Source organism: Rousettus aegyptiacus, unplaced genomic scaffold (assembly GCF_014176215.1).
Source record: "Rousettus aegyptiacus isolate mRouAeg1 unplaced genomic scaffold, mRouAeg1.p scaffold_m13_p_12, whole genome shotgun sequence".
NCBI lineage: Eukaryota > Metazoa > Chordata > Mammalia > Chiroptera > Pteropodidae > Rousettus > Rousettus aegyptiacus.
This window is the reverse complement of record NW_023416287.1, coordinates 33,430,596-33,457,664: the sequence shown is the minus strand read 5'-3', so window position 1 is coordinate 33,457,664 and position 27,069 is coordinate 33,430,596. Positions and strand designations below refer to the sequence as shown.

At 41.0% G+C, this 27,069-nt stretch overlaps 1 protein-coding gene across 5 annotated transcripts in view; it reads left to right on the top strand.

Moving 5' to 3' along the window:
• The first annotated feature begins 4,489 nt into the window (after positions 1-4,489).
• Positions 4,490-27,069, top strand: part of KIF16B (kinesin family member 16B) — a 272,147-nt gene continuing 249,567 nt past the window's right edge. For 2 of the 5 annotated variants that reach the window (XM_016122017.2, XM_016122013.2), the window contains exon 1: positions 4,490-4,711. In XM_016122017.2, coding sequence (XP_015977503.2) covers positions 4,665-4,711 — 47 coding nt within the window. In that variant the 5' untranslated portion in view covers positions 4,490-4,664. Of the gene's footprint in view, positions 4,712-11,881; positions 12,032-27,069 lie in introns of all 5 variants that reach the window. The other 3 variants (XM_016122012.2, XM_036229690.1, XM_016122011.2) reach the window with 3 other exon arrangements.

Below are 27,069 nucleotides of genomic sequence, written 5' to 3'. Positions count from 1 at the left end.
AAGTTATTTCTACTGCTCAGAAATCAACTCCTCACCCATCTTGGGGTTCAAATTCCATCCCTCCTGCAAAGCCCATCTCCAAAACTAATTTATCCAGGAATCTTTTCCCCATTGCTTCAGTTAAGTGTGTTTTCTCACTCTAAAGAAGTTGAAATGCTGCTATAGACTCTACGAAGTCCACGAATTCTGAACTATTTGTGACCATAGGCATAGTTACATGCAATTGAAAACAAATCTTTTTTTCATCTTAGTATATAAAAATGATTATGATTTAGGGTGATAGCTTCTATTGAATCTGTTGTGATTTCTTTATTCACTTCTAATGCAAAAGAAAGCTGGCATTCGTAGATACCTGCCTATAGCTTTGTTGCAAAATTACTATGTATGACTTTTGTAATTATCTTTACTGTTACTTTGAAGCTTGGATTTCACTCTTAGGCCCCAAAGTCCATCTTTTCACATTATCTTTTCTTTTAATGTTTAGTATTTTAGAAAATTCTGAATTTACTTTTAAATTTTGACTTAGAAAATGAAAGTAGTTCTGGGTTTGGATTTGATATATGTGATTTCTGTCTCTGATACTATTATGCATTTGTTTGAAAACCAGGAGAATACTTAATTTGGTTTATTTACTTACTTCATAGCTCCTGAATTCAACATAAGTCCCAACAAGGAAGTGTTAAGTGTACTGTGTGATGTAATGCTTGAGGTCAGTACTTCTAGCACATGGGAAAACAGATGGGGTTCTGAGATGTCGGTTGTATCCTTTGTTCCAATTTAACTGTGCCAGTCTGCTGTTTATCAAGGTTTTTTAAAAGTCACGCTTTTGAGAAAGTAAATCAATTTTACTCCTTAGAGGCTAGGGAAAATTATGTAGCTATATATATATAGCTGATAGGGATATAGTCTTTTTTCCCCCAATAATTGTATTTCAGGATGATTCAAATAACTTCAGGTAGAGTGAACATTCTATTCCAGTGCTATCTCACTTTGAAATGAAGGAGCTAAGGCTCAGGGAGTTTAAATCACAACTATTTGGCAGTGACGAGATTGCTAAACATTAGAAAAAAAAGAATTCAACAATAAGTGAAGGCTCAAATAAACCACATCAAAACAGCTATTTGGCAATGAAGAGATTGCTAAACATTAGAAAAAAAAATTAAACAAGAAGCAAAGGCCAAAATAAACTTCATCAAAACAAGCAAACAAAATAAAAATAACACAAACACACACATTATTGATGACTGGATTAATAATACTCCAATCTCATTTAATACCATTTGAGTTTTGACCAGGCAGGTCTCAGAATCTTTTCTTCTCCTTTCCATCACCATTCAACCTTTTTTTTTTTTTTTTTTTTTTTTTTCCGAAAACAGGAAAGCCCTTCACTCATCCAAATAAATTTCTAAATTATGGATTCTTAAACTTTTTTGTTACACGGACACTTTTGGTTGTCTGGTGAAAGCAACATTTTCAGAATAACATTTTTAAATGCATAAATTAAAATAAATGGGATTAAAAAGAAAATCAGCTATAACGAAATACAACTATCAAGATACAAGAAAAATAAATTGTAGTCGAGTGACATGTGGTTATATTAAGTAACAAAACAAAACAAATAACAGTGTTAGTCTAATGATAAATATTAAATAACAATAATAATATTTAGTGTCAGTTTAATGACTACCATAATTTCAAAGTGATTATTTGAATTTGAGAAACCTGTAGCAATTCTAATTTAACGCAAAAATATCTGTGATTTCTAAAAGCATCAAACCCCCCGCCCCATCCAAGCTCACTGACCTTCTGGTAGATTTATAACTTCAGTGGCTCCCATGAGTACTCCCTCCCAGTGGATGACACCTCGCCCATGATGCTGGGCTTGCTGCCTTTGGCCAATGGGACATCAGCAAACTAGATTTCAGCAGAGTCTTTAGGCTTGCCCTCCCAGAAGACTACCTTGCCAAACAAAAAACCTGGTCTAACTTTTTGAGGATGAAAGAGAAAGAGGCACAGGCTTCTCAGACATCCCAACTGAGCCCAAACTCTAACCCTTAGTTTCATTAAGTTGTTAGCCCAGGTGATGCCACTAACCCACAGAATCGTGAGAAATAAATGGTTATTGTTTTAAGCCGCTAAATTTTGGACTTTTAGGCTAGGATACGAAACTGATATGGAGACCTGAATTTTATTCGCTGACTCTTTGGACTTTAGATCGAGACCCATGAATACTTTTCAATATCAGTATTTCAAAGCTCCCACACTGTTTGGAGATCACTAACCCCTCGCCCCTCTTAAGTGGGGGTCACAGACTGGCAGCATCTACAACCCTAGACGGATGTTGGAAAAACAGTATCTGACTTCATCCTAGATCTGCCGAATCAGAATCTCCGGATGACTCGTAAAAGCCTTAAAGTTTGCAAAGCACTTGAAAGTATGCACATTAAAATTAGAGATGAGCCAACCCTTTATCTTATAATTAACTTTCACTTTCAAAAACTTTCACTCTCTATTAGAAATATTCTCTATGTTCCATCCCAACAAGGGTGAGTTGAAGCCCTACTGGCTCCTCCTTATTCAAAAACTCCAGGTGCGCTGTTTGGGGCTTAACGTGTCTGTGGGTCTGTGATGGTATGTGTCAAATGACAATGCCACGGAAGGACAGGGGGGTTTATAGACACGTGTAGACTGCTGGAAATACATTAATAAACGCATAAATGAAACCTCAACCAACAACCCCTAAAACCCTGCACAGAGAATAACGCTTTAATGAATAAACTAGAACTCCTCCAACAAAATCTGATTTAAAAAAATTGGGGTGGCTCTTCCGGGTGTGGGGCCCTCTGGTATTCCTTGAGTTGAGGCTCCGACCCGTGTAGGTGACTTACGGGGGGCAGGGGCCGCCTTCGGTGACCCGCGCAATTTGTCCCCGCGCGGCTCCCATATAAGGCTAGCCCCGCCCCTGCCTGCAGCGTCCAGGGCGCTGAGCTGGCTCGCTCCCCAAGCCTCCAGCCAGCTCGCCGCTACTGCGCATGCCCAGCCCGCCTCCTAAGCCGGCGGTCGGGGTGTTCTTGTAGCCTGATTCTCCGCGCCAGCCAGGCGAGAAAACTCAGGGTTTTCAGGGCTCTGGAAGCCAAAAGAGTGCTGATTCCAGGCTACCCACTGGGCTTTAAGGAAGCTGATAATATAGTGATTCCTTATCTGAGTGCGTTACATATTTGCAGTTATCTCAATGCATTGACCAGCTCCATGGAGTTATTCATGATTTGCAGTAAGGCAAAAGCTTCAGGCGCCCAATAATTTAGATTGGATGACTCCCGAAGCTAGTGTTGGAGTTAGGGCTCAAATCCAGGAGTCCAGCCTCTACTCTTTGAGGCTTCCCGGAGAAGAAGCCCCTCTTACCTAGTCTGGCCCATTCATTTGAACCAGGACAGCTGCCAGCCAGGTCCTGGGTGCCCTGTGGGTGTGGTACACCAACGGTGAGGGGGAGGAGGTGAGGGCAGAGCATTCCTTTGTGGCCCCATTAAGGACGTGGGGGCCAAAGTGGATCTTGACAGCGGAGCGCTATTCAATGGGCTTTCAGCTGCGGAGGAGCTGTCAGCTCTGGAGTAGGAAGGGTGGGGTCTTGAAGCAGTGGTGGGATGGGCTGTTTGTGCTGAGCGGCCATGAATGGGGCAGCATGAGGCAGAGCTGCTGTTTTGGTTAAATATGGGCTGCAGATAATCCTGTGACTCACAGTGCTCTTGCGTGCGTGTGTGTCTGTATGTGTGTACACACATGCACGAATTGCATGAATGGCCGAATGATTGAATGAATTAATTTACATTCCCGGGAAGAGGGAAGGGGAGCTCACTAGAGGAGTCTAGGGTGGAACCTCATTTCTACCAAAGGCCCTAACCCTTAAAGAGAGGGTTATCCGCCCCCAAACCCTTTATGATTAAAACATAAGTGCAAAAACGTTCAATTAAGATCCGATTTCAGCCAATACAGCTATTTCCGCCTGCATTTAAAACACCTAGTACCCTTTCAATTTTCATTTCTCCGTATCTCTGAATTGAGGAGTCCAAAACGCTTGCTTTGACAGCCTTAGAGAAGGGGAGAGGAGTTCCCCACTAACAAGCTGTGATTATCTCTGTGCCTCAGTTTTTTGCTCTCTAAATTGGGTGAGCTAACTCTTGCACTGTGGGGCAAAGCCAGGTCTTAGTTAAGGGTTAAAACACTGTTTTTAGTAATTTGTTCCCCAGGACTGTGGTCCTTGCTCTGGCCCTAAATTACGGCGACCCCCTTCCTCATTCTCTTTCTTCTGTTTTTCAGGGGATAATGTTGGGTTCCAGCTTTCCTGAAATGACTCAGCCCTAGTGGCCCTCGACGACTTCCAGGCAGCGGTACGTCGCGGACTTCGCCCAGGCATCCCGGCCCCGCCCCTGGGCGCCTCTTGGCTGCCGCCAAGCCCGGCGCACGGATCACGCGCGCCAGAGCCGCACTGGGCATGCTCAGTGGCCTGGCAGGTGGGGCCGACGCGGGACGCCAGGTCGGGAGCCGAGCGGAGGGGCGGGGGCCGAGAGGGAAGTGGGCGGGAGCAGCGGGCCGAGTCAGGGGAGTTGCTGGCAGCCGCGGGGAGCTGAGCAGGTGGGATCCCCGCGCGGGCCAGGCCGGGATGAGCAATGGCATCGGTCAAGGTGGCCGTGAGGGTCCGGCCCATGAATCGCAGGTGAGTGGTGGGCGGTGCAGACGGCCCCGCGGCGCACCCCCACCGGGAGGAAGTTAGTGTCCAACTCTCCTCCCAGGTAAGCCTGAACTTAGGTGTCACGGGTGGTCTCTGGCCCACTGAACCCTGACTGTGGCCTCTAGGGGCCTGGAGCACTTTATGCTTTACTCTCCTTTTCACGCAGCCCTGGAAGGGATCTGATGGTAAAGAGTTCACGAAGCCATGGAGAAAATTCCTGCAAACTCACCCATTCTATAACTTAGGAGGTTCGCTTGCTGCCCTTTTAAAAAACACCGAAAGATCACCTTCATGAAGATGTAAAATCATTCAGGGTGCCGGAGAGTGGTCATGGGGACACCAGAACTGTTAGGCAACTCCCCTCAGCTATGCCAACTCAAAAGTTCTTTAAATAATAACAGTGTTACTCTTTAAAATCTCTGAATAGATGGTTTCAATTCCCTGAATTTGAACACTAACTTGTAATTAGTAATTTAACAGTTTTAAATTTCAAGTTAAAGAGTGGATGGGAATACTTTAATAAAGTGTTGACCCCTGGGCGGCCAGGAAACAAGGATACTTAACTACACATGTTTGAAATATGACGTTTACAGAGGTGGGGAGTTATAAACACATTTAGAATTTAATCTTCAATATTTCTACAAAGTAATGCTTTTCATAATTTTCAACATAATCTGGGCTTCCTTTCCAATTACCTCTTTATAATCAGTTTAGAAAGATGGTTTAGAAGAGTTACTTTTAAAATCGGGTTAACTTTAAAGAAGGAAGTAGACTTAAATGGATGTCTTTCGAGTTGGTATCACAGGTTACACAATGTCATTTGTTTTTATTGGCTCTCAGTCAAGTTGTTGATCACTTGACTTACCATGTGATCTTTCTCCTTTCGTCTTGTATATGTCATTGTTTGATAGTTCTGAGAGCTGGTTGGGATATCAGAAGATCTTAAAATTAAGAGCTTTTGTGTGCCAGAACCTTCTTCGATGCATCTAAATGTTTTTCTGTTGGCAAATTGGGAATCTTATTCTGGTTTGTAACTATTGGGAGTTAATACTTTTGTGATTTTCAAGTTATTTCTAAGCTTTTAGGGAAGGAGTTTGATCTTTCTGTAAGTTCTGAGAAAATATTATATATTTTTTCAGTCATACAAGACAAACACCTCAAAGTCATTTAGATGATTTAAAAAGGTTTTTCTTCTGGAGATTATACGTGTGTGTGTGTGTGTGTAGAGAGAGAGAGAGAAATATATATATATTTTCCTTCTTTGGAATAATATTAGCACATGCTAGAAGATTGTATTGGGTAACTTAGAAAGCATTTATTAAGTGCATACCAAATGCACAGCATTATGCTGTGTGCTCTCTGGGGAACAAGGTGAATGAGGCCTGATTAGTATCTTCTAGAAGCCTACTGTCTGGTGAGGGAGATACTACATGCAGCAGAACGCTTGTAAAATATCGGGGTAGCTGCAATATTTGAGAAAGGGGATGTAAGCACAGTGCCTTGCTAGTGTAGGCCTGGAGCCCAGGTTTATGGAGAGATGGCAGGAAACATGTCCAACAGCCACGTGCTTTGAGGAGATAGACTGAAGTGATGATATCTGTGCTCTTAGCAGAGAACTCTGGTGGTGGCATCCGGATTGGGATAAAAGGTAAGAAAGCAGTGGTCTGGGCCAGGGTTGGAAATGGAAAGGGTGTATTGACAGGATTTGGCAGCTTGTTGGATGGAAAGGAGGAGAAAAAAGCAGGAACATGGAGAGTCATTAACTGAAGTTTGGTAATCAAGGAGGTAGAAGAGTTTGGGAATGTGGGCAGTGAGGTTGGTGTGTTCTCCCTTGGATATGTAGAGTTACATGAGATGCAGTTAGGATCAAGTACAAGCACAGTGTCCAGCACAGGGTGAGTGCTGCTCACATGTTGACCCTGTTTGTTATCTGAAGTGTGGGAAGGATAACCATCTCTTTGCTGGTCTTCAGTAGACAGTTTAACACATGGGTTTAGGGCTCAGGTGATCCTGGATTGATATTTGGAACTCTTGCATGTAGATGACAGTTTAAAACTGTTAAAGTAAGGAGAAAAGGGAACCAGGGATTGGATGCTGAGATATGCTTCTTTTCAGAATTCCAGGGAGAAATTAGGCTTGAACTTCATGGAGAACCAGCCCAGCAAATGTCATGACAGGGAAAGGAGAAGTGTCTCCTGAAGGAGGTGGTTGTTAGTGTTAGTTGTTGCCAAGATGGTGCTCTTGATGATGATTCAAGTAAGACAAAGTCCTCGGTCTTTGACCGAGGATAGCGATAACCTTTCACAGCAATTTCAAGGAGAGATAGTGATCCAGAAGTTGACAATAAAATGGAAAGATATATATATATATATCACTCTCTATGTAGATATATATATACAACCAAAATACTAGACCTAACTCATACAATTAAAATAGCAATAAAACCATTTTTATCAGTGATATTGGTGACTGTAAACTGAAAGTGCTGGTGAAGGAGTGTTGATAGAAATGTAAATGGTGAAAACCTGAAATGTTCATACTGGGAAATTTGACCATAGTTGTCAAGATTAGAAATTTATAAACCCTTTGATTGGGTAGTTTCATTTCTAAGAATTTATTTTATGGCCTACATACAGTCCTACCTACCAAAATGTATGTGTAAGGATGTTTATTGCATCATTATTTGTAATAAGAAAAAATCATAAATGACCTAAATGTGTGAAGATGGGGGATCTGTTAAGTCATGGTTTATGCATTTAGTAGAATGCTGTGCTGTACTTATGACAGAATGTATTGATCTTAAAAGTTCCAAGATAGGGGATTAAGTGAGAAAAGGAAGAAGTCCACTCATACTAGAGTTCTATGAATGTATGTTAAAAAATACACACACACACACACACACACACACACACACACAGCTATATCTGTATAGCATGATCCATAAGAAGCCTAAGAGTGCTAACTCTATGGAGGAGGACTGATGAAGAATCTGTCAGGTGAAGATGGAAGGCTTTTCTTTTTCTCTTTACTGCTCAAATTTTTACTTTGCTCAGGGCATAGTTGTATGATTGATAGTTAAAAACTTGTTTGTGTAATTTTTAAATGTTACCTAAAAAGTCATTGACACTGGAGAAAGAATTTTTAGCTCGTTGTTAGGGAGCATTGAAAGAAGTTGTTAAAAAGTTTTTTCCCCCAGTTTTATTGAGCTGTAATGGATCTATGGCACTGTGTAAGTTTAAGGTGTGCAGCTTATGACTTGACTTACTTATATTGTAAAATGAGTACTACAGTAAGGTTAGTTAGCATCTATCATTTCATACAATACCAAAGAAGTAGAAAAAAAGTGGTTTTTTTTTTTTCCCCCATGTGATGAGGGTTCACTCTTATCAACTTCAGATATGCCATACGGCAGTGTTTACTGCAGACATGTGAACATTATATCCCCAGGATTTATGTCTTATAACTGGTGGTTTGTACCTTTTGACCACCTTCATCCAATTATTCCGCCCTCTGCCTCTGGTAACCACAAATCTGATCTCTTTTTCTATGAGTTTCATTTTTAAGATTCCACGTATAAGTGAGAACTATACAGTATTTATCTTGTGTCTGACTCATTTCACTTAGCATATGGTGCTAAAGGTCTATCTATATTATTGCAAATGGCAGGATTTTCTTTTTTTTGTACTTGAATAATATTCCTCTGTGTATGTGTGTGTGTGTGTGTGTGTATCAGTTGCAACTTCTTTAGCCATTCATCTGTAGGTGGACATTTAGGTTGTTTCCATATCTTGGTTATTATAAATAATGTTGCTATGAACATAGGGGTGCATAAATGAAAAAATATTTTTAATGTTAATTTTTAGAGTAGAGCTTAAGGCAAAGAAGAAGCAACCGACAGGAAGGAAAGGCCAGGAGTGATTGGAAAGTGAGGGCAGCTGTTGCAGCCAGGCTCCTAAAGGATGGGGGCAAGGTGGTAAGATTCTGAGTTCCTGAGCTTGGAGCCTTGGCAGTAAACTGTCCTCATTATGAGGAACACCTGATGCTTGATGCAGGCCAGGATATGATGAATTTGTTTTCACTAAGTTGTAGCTTTTGAAAATGTGGCATAGTAGTAGTTTCAAATTCAAAAGAGCCATCCTGTTGTATCACATAATAGCAGCCACTTTAATTGAGAATTTGCTCTGTGCCAGTGGTACAAAATCTAATTTGATATTTGATACAGGTTTAGCAGGTAGAGGCTATTATTGTCATGCTGTTTTACAGATTGGGAAACACATTTAATTGCCCAAAGTCAATTTCTTAGGACAGTCGCAGCTATGCTTTTTAAAATGAGTAAAATGTTAGCAGAGACACAGTCACTCATAACTTTGATAGGCAAAAGTTTAATATTTATGTGTTGTCTATACCTTTTTCTTTGTGATTTACTCCATTGTTCTTATGCCTAGTCTTTTTACTGGTTTCATTTTTTTACAATTTTATAAGATATTTTTTTCCCCCACTGAATATAAGACAAAATAACAATTTGGTAACTAATTTGTCCATTTGCTGTTGGTTTCACATGTCCTCATTTTTTCATGGAAACACGACAAGATTTTCAGGGTCATCTATCCTGTCCTACTGATAGGCCAATGTTTACGGGGTCAGGATCTAGGGGCAGCCTGCCTGGGTACCAGTTTTGGCTATCATTTACGAGCCAGGTAAATTTGAGCAAGAAACTTATTTGTTCTGAGCTTCAGTTTTTGCATCTCTAAAATGGTGATAATAATTGTACATACCTTAAAAGTTATGAGATGAGGTCTTTTTTCAGATATTTTTACTGTGATTCACAATAATAAACACTTTAAATTGAAATTAGATAATGTAACAGATTCATGGGGTGTTTCATGCAGTTCACTCTTACATATTTTTTTATTCTGTCCTGTTTTATTCTGTCTTATTTTTAAAAAATGCTGTTTCCAGATCCACTAAATTGACTTTAAGATCCACTAAGGAGTTGCAATCAGCAGTGTGAAAAACACTATTGTGAGGTTCAAATGAGATAATACATGCAGATAAAGCTCTCCACACACAGCCTGACATCTGGCAAGGGCTCCATAAAAATTGGTTATTGTTATTACTGTTATTTTTACAATTTAATCACTAACTTTTTTCAATGACAAGTATTTAAAAATGTTTTACAGAAAAAATTTTTTACCTAGTTCTGGCAAGCGGCCAGGTGATAGCTTTATAATGTGCTCTCTTATCTGATAAAGCAAGTCCATTCCATTCCTTCCATTTTCTGACTGTTCTTAGCCACTCTTTCTGATTAGCCTCTCACATGGAATTTAGTGTCATGCCTGTCAAGTTAAAAGAGAAGCAAAAAAATGCCCTCGATATTTTGACTGGGGTTGATATCCTTAGAGTGTGCTGAAATCTACCCATTTTAAGAGCACGGCAGTGACAGTGAACAAGGTTCATGGTTAGTTTCTTGGGTCTGTGATGCGGACGACAGAATTCTCTTGTGTTGAGGATGGGAGACAAGTGTTGAGATGCTGCCTGCACTTGGCACCATGCTCATTTCTTTTCTTTGGCAGCTTCATTTTCTCCTTCCACCAACTGACTGAGGACTTTTCATCTCCATTTTATGGAGAGAATCTGATACTTCTTGGGCAGTAATTGCTGGGCTGAGGTGGCTCTACTTCCCGCTAGAGACTTTCATATGGTGTCTTATTGCCTTGAAGCTCACTGATGACAGAAGCCCTTGGCCTCAAGGGACTGCTGGTCTAGTTGCAGAGAAGGAGCAGACACACACCACGCAAAAATGACAGTAGAATCTGTGTACAGTTGAGATGGAGCCTGGCTGGAAGGGGGAGGGGAGATCTCTTGGGCTTCCATTGGTCTCTTAGAGAAGATGGTGGAGTTTGAATTGAGCCTGGAAGATGTATTACTAGTGACCATTTGGAAAGTGTGGCAGATATTCTTTGGCAGATGCTCTTTGGAAGGTAGTCTTGTCACCCCATTCTGCAGATGAAGAGCAAGGGATCACAGACTAAACCAACCTTCTGGTGGTTATACAGCCAGGTCTCTGTGGAGCCCAGGTCTGAACCCAAGTCTCTTTTATTCTAACTTCTAAAGCCCTTCCATGTACAGAAGACTTGGATGAGAGGAGAGCAAAGGATGGCTGGAGATAGGAACAGGTACCTCCTAATAGGGCTTTTAGACTTGCTGCAGCTTTTTGTAAGAATTAGTTGAGTGGTAGGTAGGCAGTTGTGAGGTCTTCTGTTTATTAAGCTTGAGAGTTTGGGCTTTTATACTTTAGTCCTGTGCAGGCCACTGTGGTAGCTGTTGGCTGCATATACCTATTTAAATTAACATGAACTAAAGTAAATTTTAATTACTCATTTAATTAATTTAATTACAGTTACATTTTAAATGCCGCATACTGAACAACACAGGTATAGAACACGTCCATCATCGTGGAAAATTTTATTGGACAGTAAGACCGAACTGGGTTTGAATCTCAGATCTAGCATATCTTAGCTTCATGTCTTGGCACCTAACTGCTCTTTGCTTCAGTTTCTTTACCTGTGAAATGGAGATTTCACAGGACTCACGTCATGGGGCAGAGATGGTGATTCAATGAGGTAACACTTGCTAACAATGCCAGGCTCCAAATAAGGGCTCTATAAATATTGGCTAGTGTTATTAGGCACTGGGAACTACTGTTAGTTTTAAAATAGGGTTGTCATTTGCCAGTTAGTGTTTTCAGAAGTTTTGTCTACTAGCAGTGAACATTTTTTACTATTTGCCAAGCACTGAGATAAGCGCCTTCCTGCCATACCTTGTAATGCAAGACCCCAATCCCTAGGAGGCCAGTGTAGGAAGACTGAGGAGAACTGAAATTTGACCTGTGAGAATGTAATGCTGGAGTAAGTTGGAGCTGTAATATGCAAGGGCGTAGTCAAGGGATACTACTTAAAAATAAAACCCTGAAGAAGCTTTATCACTGTACAGTATTTTATGATTGTGAAAATAATGTATGCTTATAAAAATGTGTGCTATGTATTAAAATGTATTAAAACAGTTTGCAGATTCCACATAATTGCATTATCCAGAGATAACTCTTTGTAAAGTTTTGGTGTATTTGAATCCAGTCTTTTTTTCTGGTTTGTTTAGGAACATAATGTATACACCTTTTTTGTGTTTGCAAGAGACATTCTGAAGACAAATCATCAAGACTTAGGGAGGCACAGAGTCAAAGATGGCTGAGCTCTTCAGGGCCACATTAAATGGAAGAATGACCTTTCCCAAAGTCAGGATGCCAGGGTGAGCTGGTTGAGGTGGAGTGTGGTGGTAAGGTGGGATGGCTCAGGGTGCTGATGGGGAATCCAGGAGGTAAGAACTCAGGTAAATTATCAGCTTTGCGGATAACTTGGAAGTGGTCACTTGAAGGTGATAGTGCATGTGATGGGAGTGATTTTTGTTTCTGAGAAAGACCATAGTAAAGAAAGAGGAACAGGGTAGTGGGGACAATGGAGATGGAGGGCACAGGAGGCCTGCATGACCTGGGTTAAGACAGAGCTCTTCAGGAGGCTGGCCGAGTGACTCGGGCAAGTTGATTTGATTTTTAAAGGCTCAGTTTCTTTTTCCATGAAACAGTGATTCTCAAGTATAATCCAGAGATGGCTGGGAATCATTGAGACTCTTTTAGGGGGCTGGCAGTCAGAACTGCTTTCACCGTAATACTATTGAGATGTTTTTGTCTTTTCACCCTGTCCCTCATGAGGGTACAGTGGGGTTTTCCAGAAGCTACATGATGTGTGATGATGTTATGGCTCTGTGCTGTGTATTAAAAATTTCTTAGTTTTAATTTCTAATATGGTAACTATCAGTAGTTATATTTACATTGATAACGCTCTTTGCACTCCTCAGTAATTTTTAAGGGTGTAAGAGTCTTGAAGCTACCATGTTTGAGAATGCCACTGTGAAATAATACTGCATGAGTTGGGGAGGGAATTAGATGGGAGAGTATGTAGAGCATTCAGCACTTCCAGATGTGTAATAACCTTTCAGTAAATCATAGCTGTTATTGTTTTTTATAATCACTGTTGTTACTGACAGCCACACTTAAGGAAGCAGGAGTGAGAGAAGGAGGGAGAAAAGCAGAAAAGTGGGAGGTCATGACCACCAAGGGGAGGAGAAAGGCTTGCCAGCATTAGGAACCTGCACAGATTGAGGCCCAAATGGCTTCTGTCTCTGGAGGAAGATATTTTTAGTTGAGGGGTGGGAGGTAGGGCCTTGGGAGCAGGAAGCTGGTGGCTGAGAACATGTAGGGGGTACCTATTTTTTGCCCTTCCAGTAATGGAGTGACACATGGAGACCGTGGTCTGACTCTAACCCCAGCCCTCACCAGGCATCACAAACCTGGGCTCAGTAATGGAGAAGTGTGTGTTTTGTCTGTTTTTCTTTTAAAGAAGAGGACAAGAAATGGAGGAAGAAGGCAGCTGGGGCCAGGGAAGGAAGTAGCGATGGCTAGAAAGGGAGAGGCGGGTTTTTCACTATAGCTGTGGTGCTTCTGGTGGGATTCCCCAGGGAGGGTTGCATTGTAGCTAACTCTGGAGTTTGGAGCACATGGAGGTCTTTTTCCTTTCTTTTAGGTGGACTTGACAGTAATGTGAAGCAAGTGCCTAAGTGACTGATATGTTTTTCTACACATTTAAAAATATCTTAATGTCAGTAATGCACTTATGCTTAATGTGAGTACTGGTGAGTTGAAAAATGCTCCTCAATGACTTAGAGTATCTAGTCAACATAAGTTGATATTAAACTTCTGTTACTTTTATTTGTGGTGGCTGTGAGAGAGAGCGATTGAGAGTGTATTTCTGTCTGTCTCTCTGTCAAAGAGAGGTTATTTAGAAATGCTCAGTTGTGCCAGATACAGTGCTTTGGTCTGCAGTTGATTTATTTTACACGCCCTCATTTCACAATTACTTTTCTAAATTATTTCAATAGCTTTTACTATTTTTGTGAATTCTGGAATTGGGATGCAATCTTGGCTTCAGCTTGTTTTGTGAAAGAAAATATGTTATACCTTCAGCCTTGGGGAAATGTGATAGTGCCTTACAACCCCAGCTTCTTCCTCAGAACCGAGTCTCTGGTTTATTTCGGTGGCTGGACTGCTTTCTGTCCAGCTTCAGTTGCACAGACAGTCAGGGAAGAAATCGTCATTTTCTTAGCGTCAGCCCACCGATTCTCGTCAAGTGTAGAGGAGGAGGTTGCTGCTAGCAGAGCCTGGGAGCTTTCCCTCGCTCACGGGCCCTGGGCTGAGCGTTCATGTTTCCTGCTCTCTCCATTTCTGCCTACATTCATTATCTCTCGCTGCTGCCCAGTGGAGGGGTAATAGCTGTTTCTGTGATCAGCAATGTACTCTTAGACACTTTGAGCAAATTTCAGTGGGGTATCTAGAATTCAAAGTAAATTGAGAAAGTCTGTGCTTTCACTGTGATGTGTTAATAAGTAACTCATCATCAATCACTATTTCTAGTCACTCATTTACTTGTTAGAAACTCTGGTAAAATTGATGTCATCATTGTTTAATTTAATTCTTAATAACAATTCTGTAGGGGCAAATATTAGCTCTGTTTTATAGAGGAGGAAACTGAACATGAGAGCAGAAAGGAGCATGTCAAAGCTCAAATACCACTTCTTCAGGGAAGCCTTCATCACATTACTCTGGTTTTCTGGCATCATAACATTTACTATATTCAGAGTTTATGTGAGTGTGAATATGGTTGTATTTTTGTTTGTACACTTATTTATTGTCTCCTTCTTGCATGTAAACTCCCATGAGAGCCAGTTACCTTGTCAGTCTTGTTTGTGGCTCTTTTTCTCAGGGCCTAGAACCATTCCTGGAAGGGATGGGTACACAGAAAATATTTGTTGCATTAATAACTGCAACCCCCACCCCTAGTCTTTCAGTTTGTGTGTGAGTGTAATTAGTAATCCATAGCCCACTATTATAGGATGTCTCGCATTGTTCCCTGTGAGGAGGAAAGGAAGGGAGAGGTGAAAGAGGGCTGAGGAGGAGCCTGGGTAGAGTGCCAGCTTCACTGCTTTCCCTGGGACTAAGTTAATGATATGTAAATTACACGTCCAGTAGTCATTATGTTTATCTCTTAGGGTTAGAGAATTGGAGGTACACTTCTCTTACTGTGTTTAAATAATACCTAGTTTATGGTATTATATTCTTGTTTCTTTCATAAGAAAAAGTTTTTTTTTTTTTTTAAACATTTTATCTTGGAAAATATTTGAGACTTGGAGTAGAGTTCCCATATGTGCTTTACTCAACTTCCCCTAATATTAACATTTTACATAATAACCATGGTACAGTTATCAAAACCAATAAATTAATATTGGTACATCACTATTAATCAAAGTATAGTTTTTCTTCTCATGCCCTTTTCCTGTTCCACAATCCAGTCCAGGATCCCACGTTGCCTGTAGTTGCCAGGTCTCCTTAATCTCTTCTGCTCTGTGACAGTTTCTCAGTCTCAGAGGAGTATTAGTCATTTTATAGAATGACCCTCAATTTGGGTTTCTCTGATGTTGTATCATGATTCAATTGAAATTATGCAATTTTGGCAAGAATATCATGTAAGTACTATTGTGTTTGTTTCCACACATCATATCAAGGGGTACATGATGTTAATATGTCTTATTCCTTTTTTAAAAAAATTATTTTTAAAAGTTTTTAAATTTAGTTTATTGGGGTAACATTGGTTAATACAATTAGATAATTTTCAGGTGTACATTATAATTTGACATCTTTGTATTCTATTGTGTGTTTACCACCCAAAATCCAGTTTCCTTCAGCTACCATATATTTGATCCCCTTTACCCACTTCACCCTCTCCCTAAACCCTATATTTGACCTCCTTTACCCCATCTTTATCTCCCCTCCTCCCTCATCCTCAACCCTCTGGTAACTACTAGTTCATTGTTCATGTCCTGAGTCTCTGTTTGTCCTGTTTATTTGTTGGTTTTAGGTTTATATCCCACATTAAGTGATGTCATGTGGTTTTCTATTTTTTCAGTCTGGCTTATTTCGCTTAGCATGATTATCTCGAGGTCCATCTATGTTGTCGCAAATGGCAGTATTTCATCTCTTCTATGGCTGAGTAATATTCCATTGTATATATGTACCGCAGCTTCTTTACCCAATCATCTATTGTAGGACACTTTGGTTGCTTCCGTGTCCTGGCCACTGAAAATAATGCTGCTATGAACATCGGTGTGCAAATATCTTTTTGGATATGGGTTTTCAAGTCTTTGGGGTAAATACCCAGTAGTAGGGTTGCTGGATCATATGGTAGATCAATTCTTAGTATTTCGAGAAAACTCCATACTGTTTTCTATAGTGGCTGTACCAATCCGCAGTCCCACCAGCAGTGTATGAGGGTTCCGTTTCCTCTGCATCCTCTCCAGCATGTTATTACTTGTCCTGTCGATTATAGCTATTCTAACAGGTGTGAGATGATATCTCATTGTGGTTTTGATTTGCATTTCCCTAATAGCTAGGAATGTTGAGCATTTTTTCATGTTTGTAGGCCATTTGTATGTCCTCTAGGGAGAAGTGTCCAAGTCCTCTGCCCATTTTTTGATTGGATCATTTGTTTTTGTTGTTATTGAGTTGTATGAGTTCTTTGTATATTTTGGATATTAGGCCCTTATCAAAGGCATTGCTCGCAAATATACTTTCCCATTCAAAAGGTTCTTTCTTTGTTTTGTTGACAATTTCTTTTGCTGAGCAGAAGCTTTTTAGTTTGATGTAGTCCCATTCATTTATTTTAGCTTTAACTTCCCTTGCTTTTGAGGTCAAATTCATAAAATCCTCTTTAAGTCCAAGGTCCTTGAGCTTCGTTCCTATGTTTTCTTCTACGCATTTTATTGTTTCAAGTCTTATATTCAGGTCCTTAATCTATTTTGAGTTAATTTTGGTGTGTGGTGATAGATAGCAGTGTAATTTCATTCTTTTGCAGGTGGTCTTCCAATTTTCTTAGCACCATTTATTGAAGAGGCTTTCCTTTCTCCATTGTATGTTTTTGGCTTTTTTGTCTTAAAATTATTTTCCCATATAAATATGGGTTTACTTTTGGACTCTCAATTCTGTTCCACGGGTCGTATGCCTGCTTTGCTGCCAATACCATGCTGTTTTGATTACTTTCGCTTTGTAGTATAATTTAAAGTCAGGCAGAGTGATGCCTCCAGCCTCATTCATTTTTCTCAGGATGGCTTTGACAATTGGGGATCTTTGTGCTTCCATACAAATCTGATGATTTTTCATTCTTTTTCTTTAAAAAATGCTGATGAGATTTTGCTGGGGATTTCATTAAATCTATATAATACTTAAGGTAATATGGTAATATGTCTTATTCCTGGTGATGGTGACCCTGATCACATGGTTAAGGTGGTATCTGCTAGTTTTCTCTTCTATAATGTTATATTTTTTCTTGTAATTAATAAACTTCTTGGAGAAGACATGGTGCAGGAAGTTTTTGACTTTAGCTTATAAGAGAATTTCTCCTTATGGGAACACATTTCAGATTTTCTAATAAAAGTTATTGTGAATGTAAGATTAATTTAAAACTTTTTTCCCCTCTGACTTTTACTGAAAAAGGAGTTTCATATTATTGAAAATGAAAGACATTTGTGTTTTGAAAGGCTGATGATGATTGTACCTCAAACATGATCTACTGTAAGACATTTATCAGCTCAGTGCATGCTGAGATTTTCTACTCTTTACTAGTCATTAAAAAATAAAAGGTGGTTGCTACCCACAAAATTGATTTTATGCTCTGTAGTTTGAAAAACACTAGTGAATTTATTATCCAGAGCAGAAGTCAGTAAAATCTGATTTTGTTACATGAGAGAACATTGAAATTAGGATGCTATCAGAATGAAAGTCAGTTCTGTTTCCTCTTGGAAGCTTGTGGGGGAGGTAGGCAGTAGGCAAGACTGAAGATCTCATGAAGATAAATAAAGCTTTGAATGAGAATTTTAAAACTTTAGGAGTCTAGAATTCTGAACCCACCATGGGATGTCCACTCTCATGAGCTTTCTTTCTTGAGCCCCCATGGTCTCATGGTCTCTCACCTGGTTGCACCTGCCGATTCTTATTTTCAGGGATCTTTTAGTAGAGTCTAAGCCGTCACAGTGCTTCTGCTTGGAAATTCTGCTTGGGATACAGGTAAATCACTTTGTTTGCTCCCTTTGAATAGAACTTAGAGTTCCCTAGGAAGTTTTCAAGATGAAATGATTCAAGGTGATGGAGACTACTTCAAAGTGAAGTAAGTTGCAGAGATGGAGCTTTTAAAAAGATTTGGGTCTGTTCTCTTTCTTTTCCTAAAGTTAGTGTTTTCATGTGAGCTATCTCTGCTTGATCAGATAGAAAAGCAATTGTGAGAAAAATGTCAGTAGTCCTGAGCTGGTGCTCATATGTGAATCTAATTAAGACACTTTTTCTTTTTTAAAAAAATATTTAAAACCCTTTTCATTTAAAAATATTCACAAAAAGTTGCAAAAATAGTGCGCAGTTCTTATGTATCTTTCATCCAACTTCTCCAAATGTTATAATCTTATATAAGTATAGTATAATTAAAAACCAGGAAAGTAACATTGATACAGTACTATTTTTATTCATATTTCTCAAATGACTCTAATAACGCCTTTTCTTCTGGTCCAAGATCCAGTCCAAAATTACAGAGTGCATTGGGTTGTCTTGTAAAACATCTTCTTTATTAAGCTTTTCTTGCTTTTAGAGAAATTTTCCCATCCTGATATAATATTAAGGGAAAGTAAGAATAGATAATACTTCCTCCACAATAGCTCTGTTCATTCAAAAGATTGAGGAATTAGGCCTTCTGGCATCCTCTGTTGGACTACAGACAGGCACTGTGAGCTGTCAGCTCCTTGGTTGGATTAATTAGTTCCACGTGTCAAATGGAAGGGACATGGTGGGACCTTTAATCCTTGATGGGGAAGAAAGGATTGGAGTTTAGAGTGAGTTGAGGGAAGGCAGGTCTCAGTGTTGTGTCAGGGATTGGTTTTAGGCATAATTAGTTACATCTGTAATACAAAGGCCATAGACTTGGTGTCTGCAGGGACCAGGCAGGCCTGCAGTAATCTACCTTAGGAGCTCAGCGTGGAGAAGATGAATAGCCGCAATTCTCATCTTCGGAGTTGAGGAGGGAATTGTGTGTGGAGGGGCATTTGTGAGTTTTGTAACAAATTTGCCCCCACATTTTAATGGTTTAGCACTAAAGTCACCAAAGAAGTGTATTTTTTGTTCACATAAGCAGGTCACTGTTTGTGGTTTCCAGTTAGCAGGTGGTTTTTCTGTTTTCTGGAGCCTCCACTCTCTGAGGCCTCAGTGTCCTCTCTTTAGCCGGTGGAAGGATGCTGGAGGGTGGGGAAGGCACACTGCTTCTTGCTGCCTTGGTGCGGAAGAGACACATTATTAGTGCTTACCTTCCATTGATCACATGGGTACCAGTGGAGTGCAGGGAAGTCTGGGAACTGTGCCTACTGGCTGGGAAATCACTTTCCAGTAACAATTCTATAACTTAAAGGGAAAGTTATTTATTTCTACTGCACCTTATGTCTGGAGAGACAATGTTTCCCTGTTCCAGTGATGTCATTTAGGACCTTTGCACTTGCCACATCTGTTGGAGGCGTGGAAATCCAGATGTCCATGTATCCCACATCTTCTTTCCTTAGAATTTTTGCTCAAATGTCACCCCCTCAGTTATCCCATTGAACAAGTCATCTCCCAGCCCTGATGTGTCCTATCCCCCTTCTCTATTTTTCCTCTTTAAAGCACTTCTCACAACTCGTCCTACTATGTGTTTGCCTTATTTGTTGGTTTATCGTCTGAATCTCTCCATGAAGATAGAGGCCATTTCTGTTTTGTTCTTGGATATGTTCTTTGGGCTTGGTATGTAGCAAGTGTTAAATAAGAATGGGAACCTAGACTGTTAAAATCCCTAAAATGACAAATGTTGGCAAGAATTATGGCTAAAACATAAAAGCAAACAGATTACTGTTCAGGCAGTGCAGACCATGTCTATGGGTATGATGCCAGCTTCCAGCCTGGGCCTTAGGTGGAGGGCCAGGTGCCCAGAGCTAGGCAGGAAGACAGGGGTTTGCTTTCTAGGTCTGTCAGTTGCTCATTATGTGAGCTTGGGTGTGTCATTTCACTTCTCTAGACCTCAGCTCCTTCTTCTGTAACATGAACCTAATAGTCTCCCCTCATATTCCTCCTCCTACTTGTCTATGATCATTAAATGAGGTAGACGATACATAAAAAGGCTTAATGTACCATAGATGCTCAGTTAATGGTTGCTGAATTACTGGGCTTACTGAGTGTCTAACCATCCGGACCAAGTGCTAGGTACTGGAGGAACAAGTGCCCAGTGGGGCAATCTCAGAAAGATTCAGGAATGAGGGAAAGCTTGATCTGCACCTTATAAGATGGGAAAGATCCATAGTAGGGGAAAGTTCTTTAAACCATCAAATATTTGTCGAGTGCCTCTGTATCCAGGGTTCTGTTCAAAGTTTTGAGATTTCATTGGTGAACATGATAGATAACAGTGGCTGACCTCAGGGAGCTTATGTTCTAGTATACTGCTGTCTAATGGAAATGCAATTTGAGCCACATATGTAATTTAGAATTTTCTGGTAAAATGAACTTTAATAATATGTTTAATTTAACCCATTATATTCACAATGTTATGATTTCAGCATGCAATCAGTAGAATATTTTACTTTTTTTTTTTTTTTGTATTAAGGGATGTATTTTGCACTTACAGCACAACTCACATTTCAAGTGCTCAGTAGGCACTTGTGGATAGCGGGTGTTGTATTGAACAGCGAAGCTCTGGTGAGGAGACAATCGATCATGTGTAATGGTAGGTGGTTGAAAGTTGTGTAATAATGCAGAGTAAAGGGATAGATAACTATAGTGGTCAGGAAAGTACTCTCTGTGTGGCTGAAAGAAGATGGTGAACAGTGGGAGTATTTGGTAAGAATGTTCAAGGCAGAAGGAGCAGCAAGTATAAAGGCCCTAAAAAAAAGTAGGAGTGAGCCTAGAATGTGCACTGGATGCAGGAAGGAAGCAGAGGGACCTGAGTGCAGGGCTGGAGGGGTAGTATGGTGGACCATATAGGGCCCAGTAAGCTGTGGTATGTTCCTAGGCTTTATTCTAAGTGTGGTTAGGGCCATTGGAAGGGTGAGAAAATGGGAGTGACTGATCTGACTTATGTTATCAAAAGGTCACTTGGGCTGTTGGTGGAGAATGGACTCTAAGGTGGCAAGAATGGAAGTGGTGAAGTGGATGATTTGACAAGAGGCATGAATATATAAGATCATGATCGTTCATATGATTATTCACCCCACAAGCATTGATTGACCACCTACGAAGTGCCAACCATCATGTTAGGCACTGGGGACTCCAGTAGGCATGGTTTCTGTCCTCAGGAAGCTCAGGCTAGCGAATTAGTGACCAGCTGGTTCAAAACTGAAAGGTTGAGTAGAAGAGCAGTGGGAGAAGACAGAGAGCTGTACTGTTGAGGCAGATGTGCTGACACCTGGCTGTGCTGCTTTTTGTTGTTGTTGTTGTTTTCTCCTTCCCCTGGGGTTATCACCAGGCTAGAATGTCTGGTTAAAGAGCTTGCACTAAAGTGACCTGTAAATCCTTGTAGCATTAAGATCGACAGCCTTTATTCCCTTGGCAGTGGACAGCTACTGAAGGTGAGCTTGGGAGATGGGGCTGATATGCAGTGTGTTGTTGTCAGTGGACCAATGTTGGAAGGAGGAGGGTGGCGAGGAGGGAAGGTTAGAACTCTCCAGAGGCAGGCTTTTCTTCAAGGGAATCTTATTTTCAGTGGTAACAGTCTGCCCTTTCTACTAACAAATAGATTTCAGATTTCCTGTCCTTTCTCTTGGTTGCTACATGAATTAAAGAGTTGGTGGAAGGAATTCATTCCTCCTTTCCTGAAACCTAAATGTTCATAGAACTGATTTGATTGTCTCTAATTTGATCTTGGGTGGGATTCCTCTCTCTCTTAATTTTGAACAGTCAGGGGATTTTGTGGTTGTTTCTGCTTTAGCCATCTTTCCCCTTTTTCTTTTATTCTGTTCTGACTTTTGAGAGGTAGCTATTTCTATTTAGTCTTGCATAAATCTGATTTATTTTTTATACTATCTTCCTTAGTCTTTTGGGGCAGGTTTGTAGTTATTGATTTGTCATTTCTTATTCATTCATTCATCCATCCACCCAGCAGACATTAAGTGCTTTCTGCATATGAGGAATTGTCTTTTTTTTTTTTTTTTTTTTAAATAAGAGCTTTCTTTGGAAGGATGCCTTTGGACTGCAGTTTGATTAAATTATTGAGGTAGAAATTTTGCTGCCCCATAATCTCAAACATTCACACAGTGCTCAGTATAATAAGAGGTGTGATAAAGGCATGATGTGGAAGGGTAGGTAAATCACATGGTTCTATCATTGCCACTAGCTACTTGCATGGTTTTGTTAAGGACACGTTAGTCTTCTGTTCTCTTCTTTCCTCGTCTGTACATAGGGATAGTTATACCTTATTCATCAAGTTTTTATGATTTAAGAAATTAATAGCTGTGAAGTGCTTGCACAGAATGGGTACAGTAACTATTATAGATTTGTGTTGTACCTTTTAGGAATTTTCATGAATATTTTGATGATGGAGCAGAATTTTATATGACTCAGTAATGAGTGGACAAAGTCTATTAGTCACCAAGTATTAGGTTCTGTTGTGTAGATTAAATAAAGTACAGCAGGTGTTTGGAGAAAGAGAGATCAGTATGATCCAAGTCTATAGTCAAGGTGTGATGGCAGAAGTTAAGTTTTAAAGTCTGAGTAGACTGCTTGGTGAAGAGCAGTTTTGGTGACCTTGACACCTGTCCAGCTATCCAGCTTTTATCGAACCCTTTCTTTGGTCACAGACGAATGAGAATATGATCCCTATTCTCCAGTAGCTCATGATCTAGTAGGAGCAACAGATATAAAGAGACTTTCACAGGTTCTCTAGGTGTACTCTGGGCATGGCAGCGTGAGGTTGGGGACATGTTGAGAATGGCTCCTTCTGAGGACTGAAAGGAATATCCTAGATCAGCAGTCTCCAACATTTTTGGCACAGGGACCAATACTCCTAGGAGAATTTAATGCCTGATGCACAGGGACCAATACTTCTATGAGAATTTATTTGCAGCTGCTCCCCAATGCTAGCTAGCATCACCACTTGATGGTGATGAGGCAATGATGCTAGCATTGAGGAGCAGCTGCAAATACAGATGAAGCTTTGCTCACTCTCCTGCTGCTCACCTCCAGCTGTGCAGCCTGGTTCCTAACAGGCCACAGACTAGTACTGGTCCACGGCCCGGGGTTGGGGCCCCCCTATCTTAGAGTATATTGTGACTGAAGTCAGTGCTGTGCAGGATGAGTCAGCCAAGCAGATAAGGTGAGCAATAGCATTTTAAGCAGAAAGGATACAGAGGCCCTAAACTGTAGAGCATGATTAGGGAGCTGCAAAACATTATGGCATGGATGAAACTACAGATGGCTGGTGAGAGTGGGGTTTGGAGAAGTGGGAGGTTCAGATTATGGGGCTCTCTGATTTGTACTTTATTCTATCCATTATTCTAAAGAGGATTTAACTTTTAAGTTGATGTAGGTAATGGAAGCCATTTTACAAATGGATATAACTTGATGAGATTTTTGTATTAGAAAGCCAGAGAGTGAGACAGCTGCTCCCAGACCTATTTGAGAGGCCATCAGGTATGACTGATCATGAACTAGTTAGTGCATTGCAGTTGGAGTTGATCCACTCTCCCACTCACCTACTCGCCTACTCAGGAACCATTCACCTAGCGGGTCAGTGGCCTGTACCCCCACCAACCCATCCTCATTGCCCACTCACCCCTTTCCACCCACTCACTCATCCACTCATCCACCCAGCCAACCAACTGCCCATCGAATCACCCAAACCACAGCACATTCCAGCTCTTCTGTTGCTTATGATCTAGTTGGGGAGGCAGATATGAAAATCCCACGGATGGTGTTTGTTTAGAGGCTGAGGGAAGTACTGTGGGTGAAAAAGAAAAAACCTTCTACAAGAATATTTAATAGATTTGGCTAAGGGGCTCAGAGGAAGCATCAGTGTGCAGGAGAAGCTGAATTAAAAGCATGACTAGTCACAAAAGAAAGGACAGGTGACACTCGAGCTTTAAGGACTTGAGTGAAACAAAGTAGAACTGCTCATTTGATGTCATCTTGTTATCACAAGATGAGACCTCTGGCCTGAGACAGTGCCATTACATTGTGTGCTGGCTCCCACCCCGTCTCCTCTTCTCTTTTGAAATGACATCCAAGTTAGAGGTATAAGTATTATGCCAGGTGCAACTTGAGACTTCCTTCGCCCTCATAGGGCTGGCTTAGGAGGAGACCTGCGTTATTGTGCATAGACTATTTGGTCAGTTGAGCCACAGAAATGAGGCCAGACCTGTTTTGCTTTCTGTCCCCATTTTCTTGCAAAGAGAATGGCGATATCAGAGGATTTTCTTACCTCAGGCCCTTCTGGCTCAATGACAGGTTATTCTTTTTATTTCTGTCTGTAAATTGTGGTAGTGTATTCAATTTCAAGGAATCTGGGATGGATGAATTCTTGAGTGTTAAGAATCTGCTAATAGCACCCCTGTGTTAGAGCTCTGGGGAATGGAAGCTTCATTTCTCAAAGCTGCACACATAGAGGACACCAAGAGGTGAAAATATTGTCAAGGAGTCAGAGGGCTTGTAAATTAGAGAGGCATAGCTTCTGCTTGAAAAACAGGAGGTTATGAGAAAGTCCCTCACTGGTGGTTTCTTTAATAAATCTTAAATAAGAAATTAGAAAACCTGAAAAAATCAAACCTTATTTGCTCCTAGTTGGGTTAAATTGTATTTTAGTTTGTTAAAAGTCAGCTTGATTAGTTTCATCACCTCAGCCAGCTTTTTTCATTGCTCATTTTCCCTTAGAGGCATCATGAGTGGGAGAAGATAATAAAATCCAACAGAAAGTACATGAAGTCTGAGATTCTTTAATTTTGCTGCCAATTAGTCATTTAAAAAAGTTTTTCTGCATACTCCCTTTGCATACTTAAATGCATACTCTCTTTTCTGAAGTCTCTTAGTCTCCTGGGGGGTGGTCTCAACTCCTGTCTGATGAGCCAGAGGGCAGCAGCTCACCTAAGTGGGCTGGGCAGGACGGTGCCTCAAAGCCACCCGGTTGTCCTACAGAACGCAGACTCAGGAGTGCTTCATCCTCCCACATTTCATGAGAAGTCAGAAACCTAGATTTTTTATGTAAAATCATCTGATTTTTAAAATACTGATGACCAATTAAAGATGTTTTAGAACATAGAGTGTACCAGTCCTAGCCTCGGATGCCATTGTAGAACTTATGGATTAGAATGAACATTTAAAAATCTTTCTCCTTTATCTGCTTATTTACAACTCTTTATTTACTTTAGACCATGTCCTCTTACCACTTCACTGCAATTCGTGTTTTCAGTGTTTCACTTTTGAGTGCTCTTTCCTCGACCCACAGTTGTGTCACAGGCATCCTTGAATTTCACTGCATGCTTCCAGAGACTGGCCCTTTTCTGGTTGCCATGAAGATCAGCAAAGAGGAGCCATGGGAGGCTGGGGCTTCTGGAAGATAAGCTCTAAAGGGGCTTCTGTGAACTGTGCTGGGGATGCTAAATAAGGACAGTGATTCCATCTGTGTAAGCTTGTCCTTCCCTGAGCTTTTCACATCCATCCTCTGAATTGTACTCTCCTCTGAGGCAGGGAGAGCAGGCGGGACTCGTCCTGATTTTACAGATGGGTGGATAGGCTCGGTGGTCATCCAAGTGCTGATCAGTTAGAGATCCAGAGCCTCCACCTGGCCCTTCGGGCTCTGACATGCTGGGTTGCAGTACTCTGATTCTGTGTGTGCTGCCTGCCTGTGCTTGAGGGCCTTTTCTTCTTTGCTGATGGTTTTGGTGGCCTGCTTGGTCTTTTCAATTCCCTCATCTGGCTTCGTCCAGGTTTATGTCATGGTTTACTTTCTCCTTTGTGCTTCAGTAGTGACATCTATGCGAGAGCCCTAAGTTGTCCCTCTCAGACATTTAGCAGTTGTTAAAAAAAAAATCAATTAAACTAATTTTAAAGACCTTAGGCTTTATTTAACGATTCATGAATTAGGCAGTGTCCCATCTTGGAAATGGAAAGGAGCTCCGAGTCGCTCTACACAACAGTGAAGCTAATAGTGATTTCAGACACCGGTCGTCTTTTCTTAGAGGCCAGGACGGCACGCAGGCTTCTGTCAGGCAGGTTACCTTACTCGTATCGACTGGGAAACTCCAGATTGACTGGTTTAAGACTGTATTCCTGGGAGAGGTCAACATTGCACTTAGGTTAGGTATTAAGTGTTGGTTTGCTGACCTGGGGCTTAGCACAAGTGACTCCATTTTTGGGCCTGTTTTTTTTTTTTTTTTTTTAACGTGGGGAGGTGGAGAAACCAGGATGTTGGGACACTGACCTCACATCTCACATCCCAGAGAGTCAGATTTAACTGGGGTGGAGGGCATCAGGAATTTAAAAGCCCCCTGGAGATTATATGCATGGCAGAGTTGGAAAACTTGTGAGCTGGGAGTCTTTGCTGGACGTTTGATTTACTGGACATGCTCTAGGTACTGGATGCCCTGGATAATGGTCACTGTGCTCTCCTGACGATGCTTCCCAGGTAACTGCAAAAAGAAAATCTGCCTGAGTGTAGAATATAACTTCTTCCTCCTGTTTTGTTTCTTCGCTGCTGTGTGAGTTATATCACTGCTTAGAAAGCCCAGATAAGGAATGACGTTCTGTGTCTGACAAATGCAGTTTGAAAAGGGGCGAGAGCAGAGGCAGCGGGGAGCAGCTCTTTGTCAAGCACTGAGGAAGGCAGTATGGCTCAGTTTGGTGTTCCAAGAATATCCTGGAAAGGAACTTGCTGGTGACCTATGCCCTTCTCTCCCAGTATACAAAATGAGGGTGCTGCTTTAGGCAATGATCAGGCTTCCTTTTTGGAGTGACTGCGTTTCACTTACCATGCCAGCTGAAATCAGATCTCTCTTTTGTCTGGCCTCCCGTGCTTGGGATGGGGTGAACCACTCATCCAACCTGGAAATAGGCTTTGCTTTTACAGATTGTTTGCTTCCAGCCATGTGGGGGTGATTCTGGGCTGTTGAAGGGCAAGAATATGATAATACATGTCTGT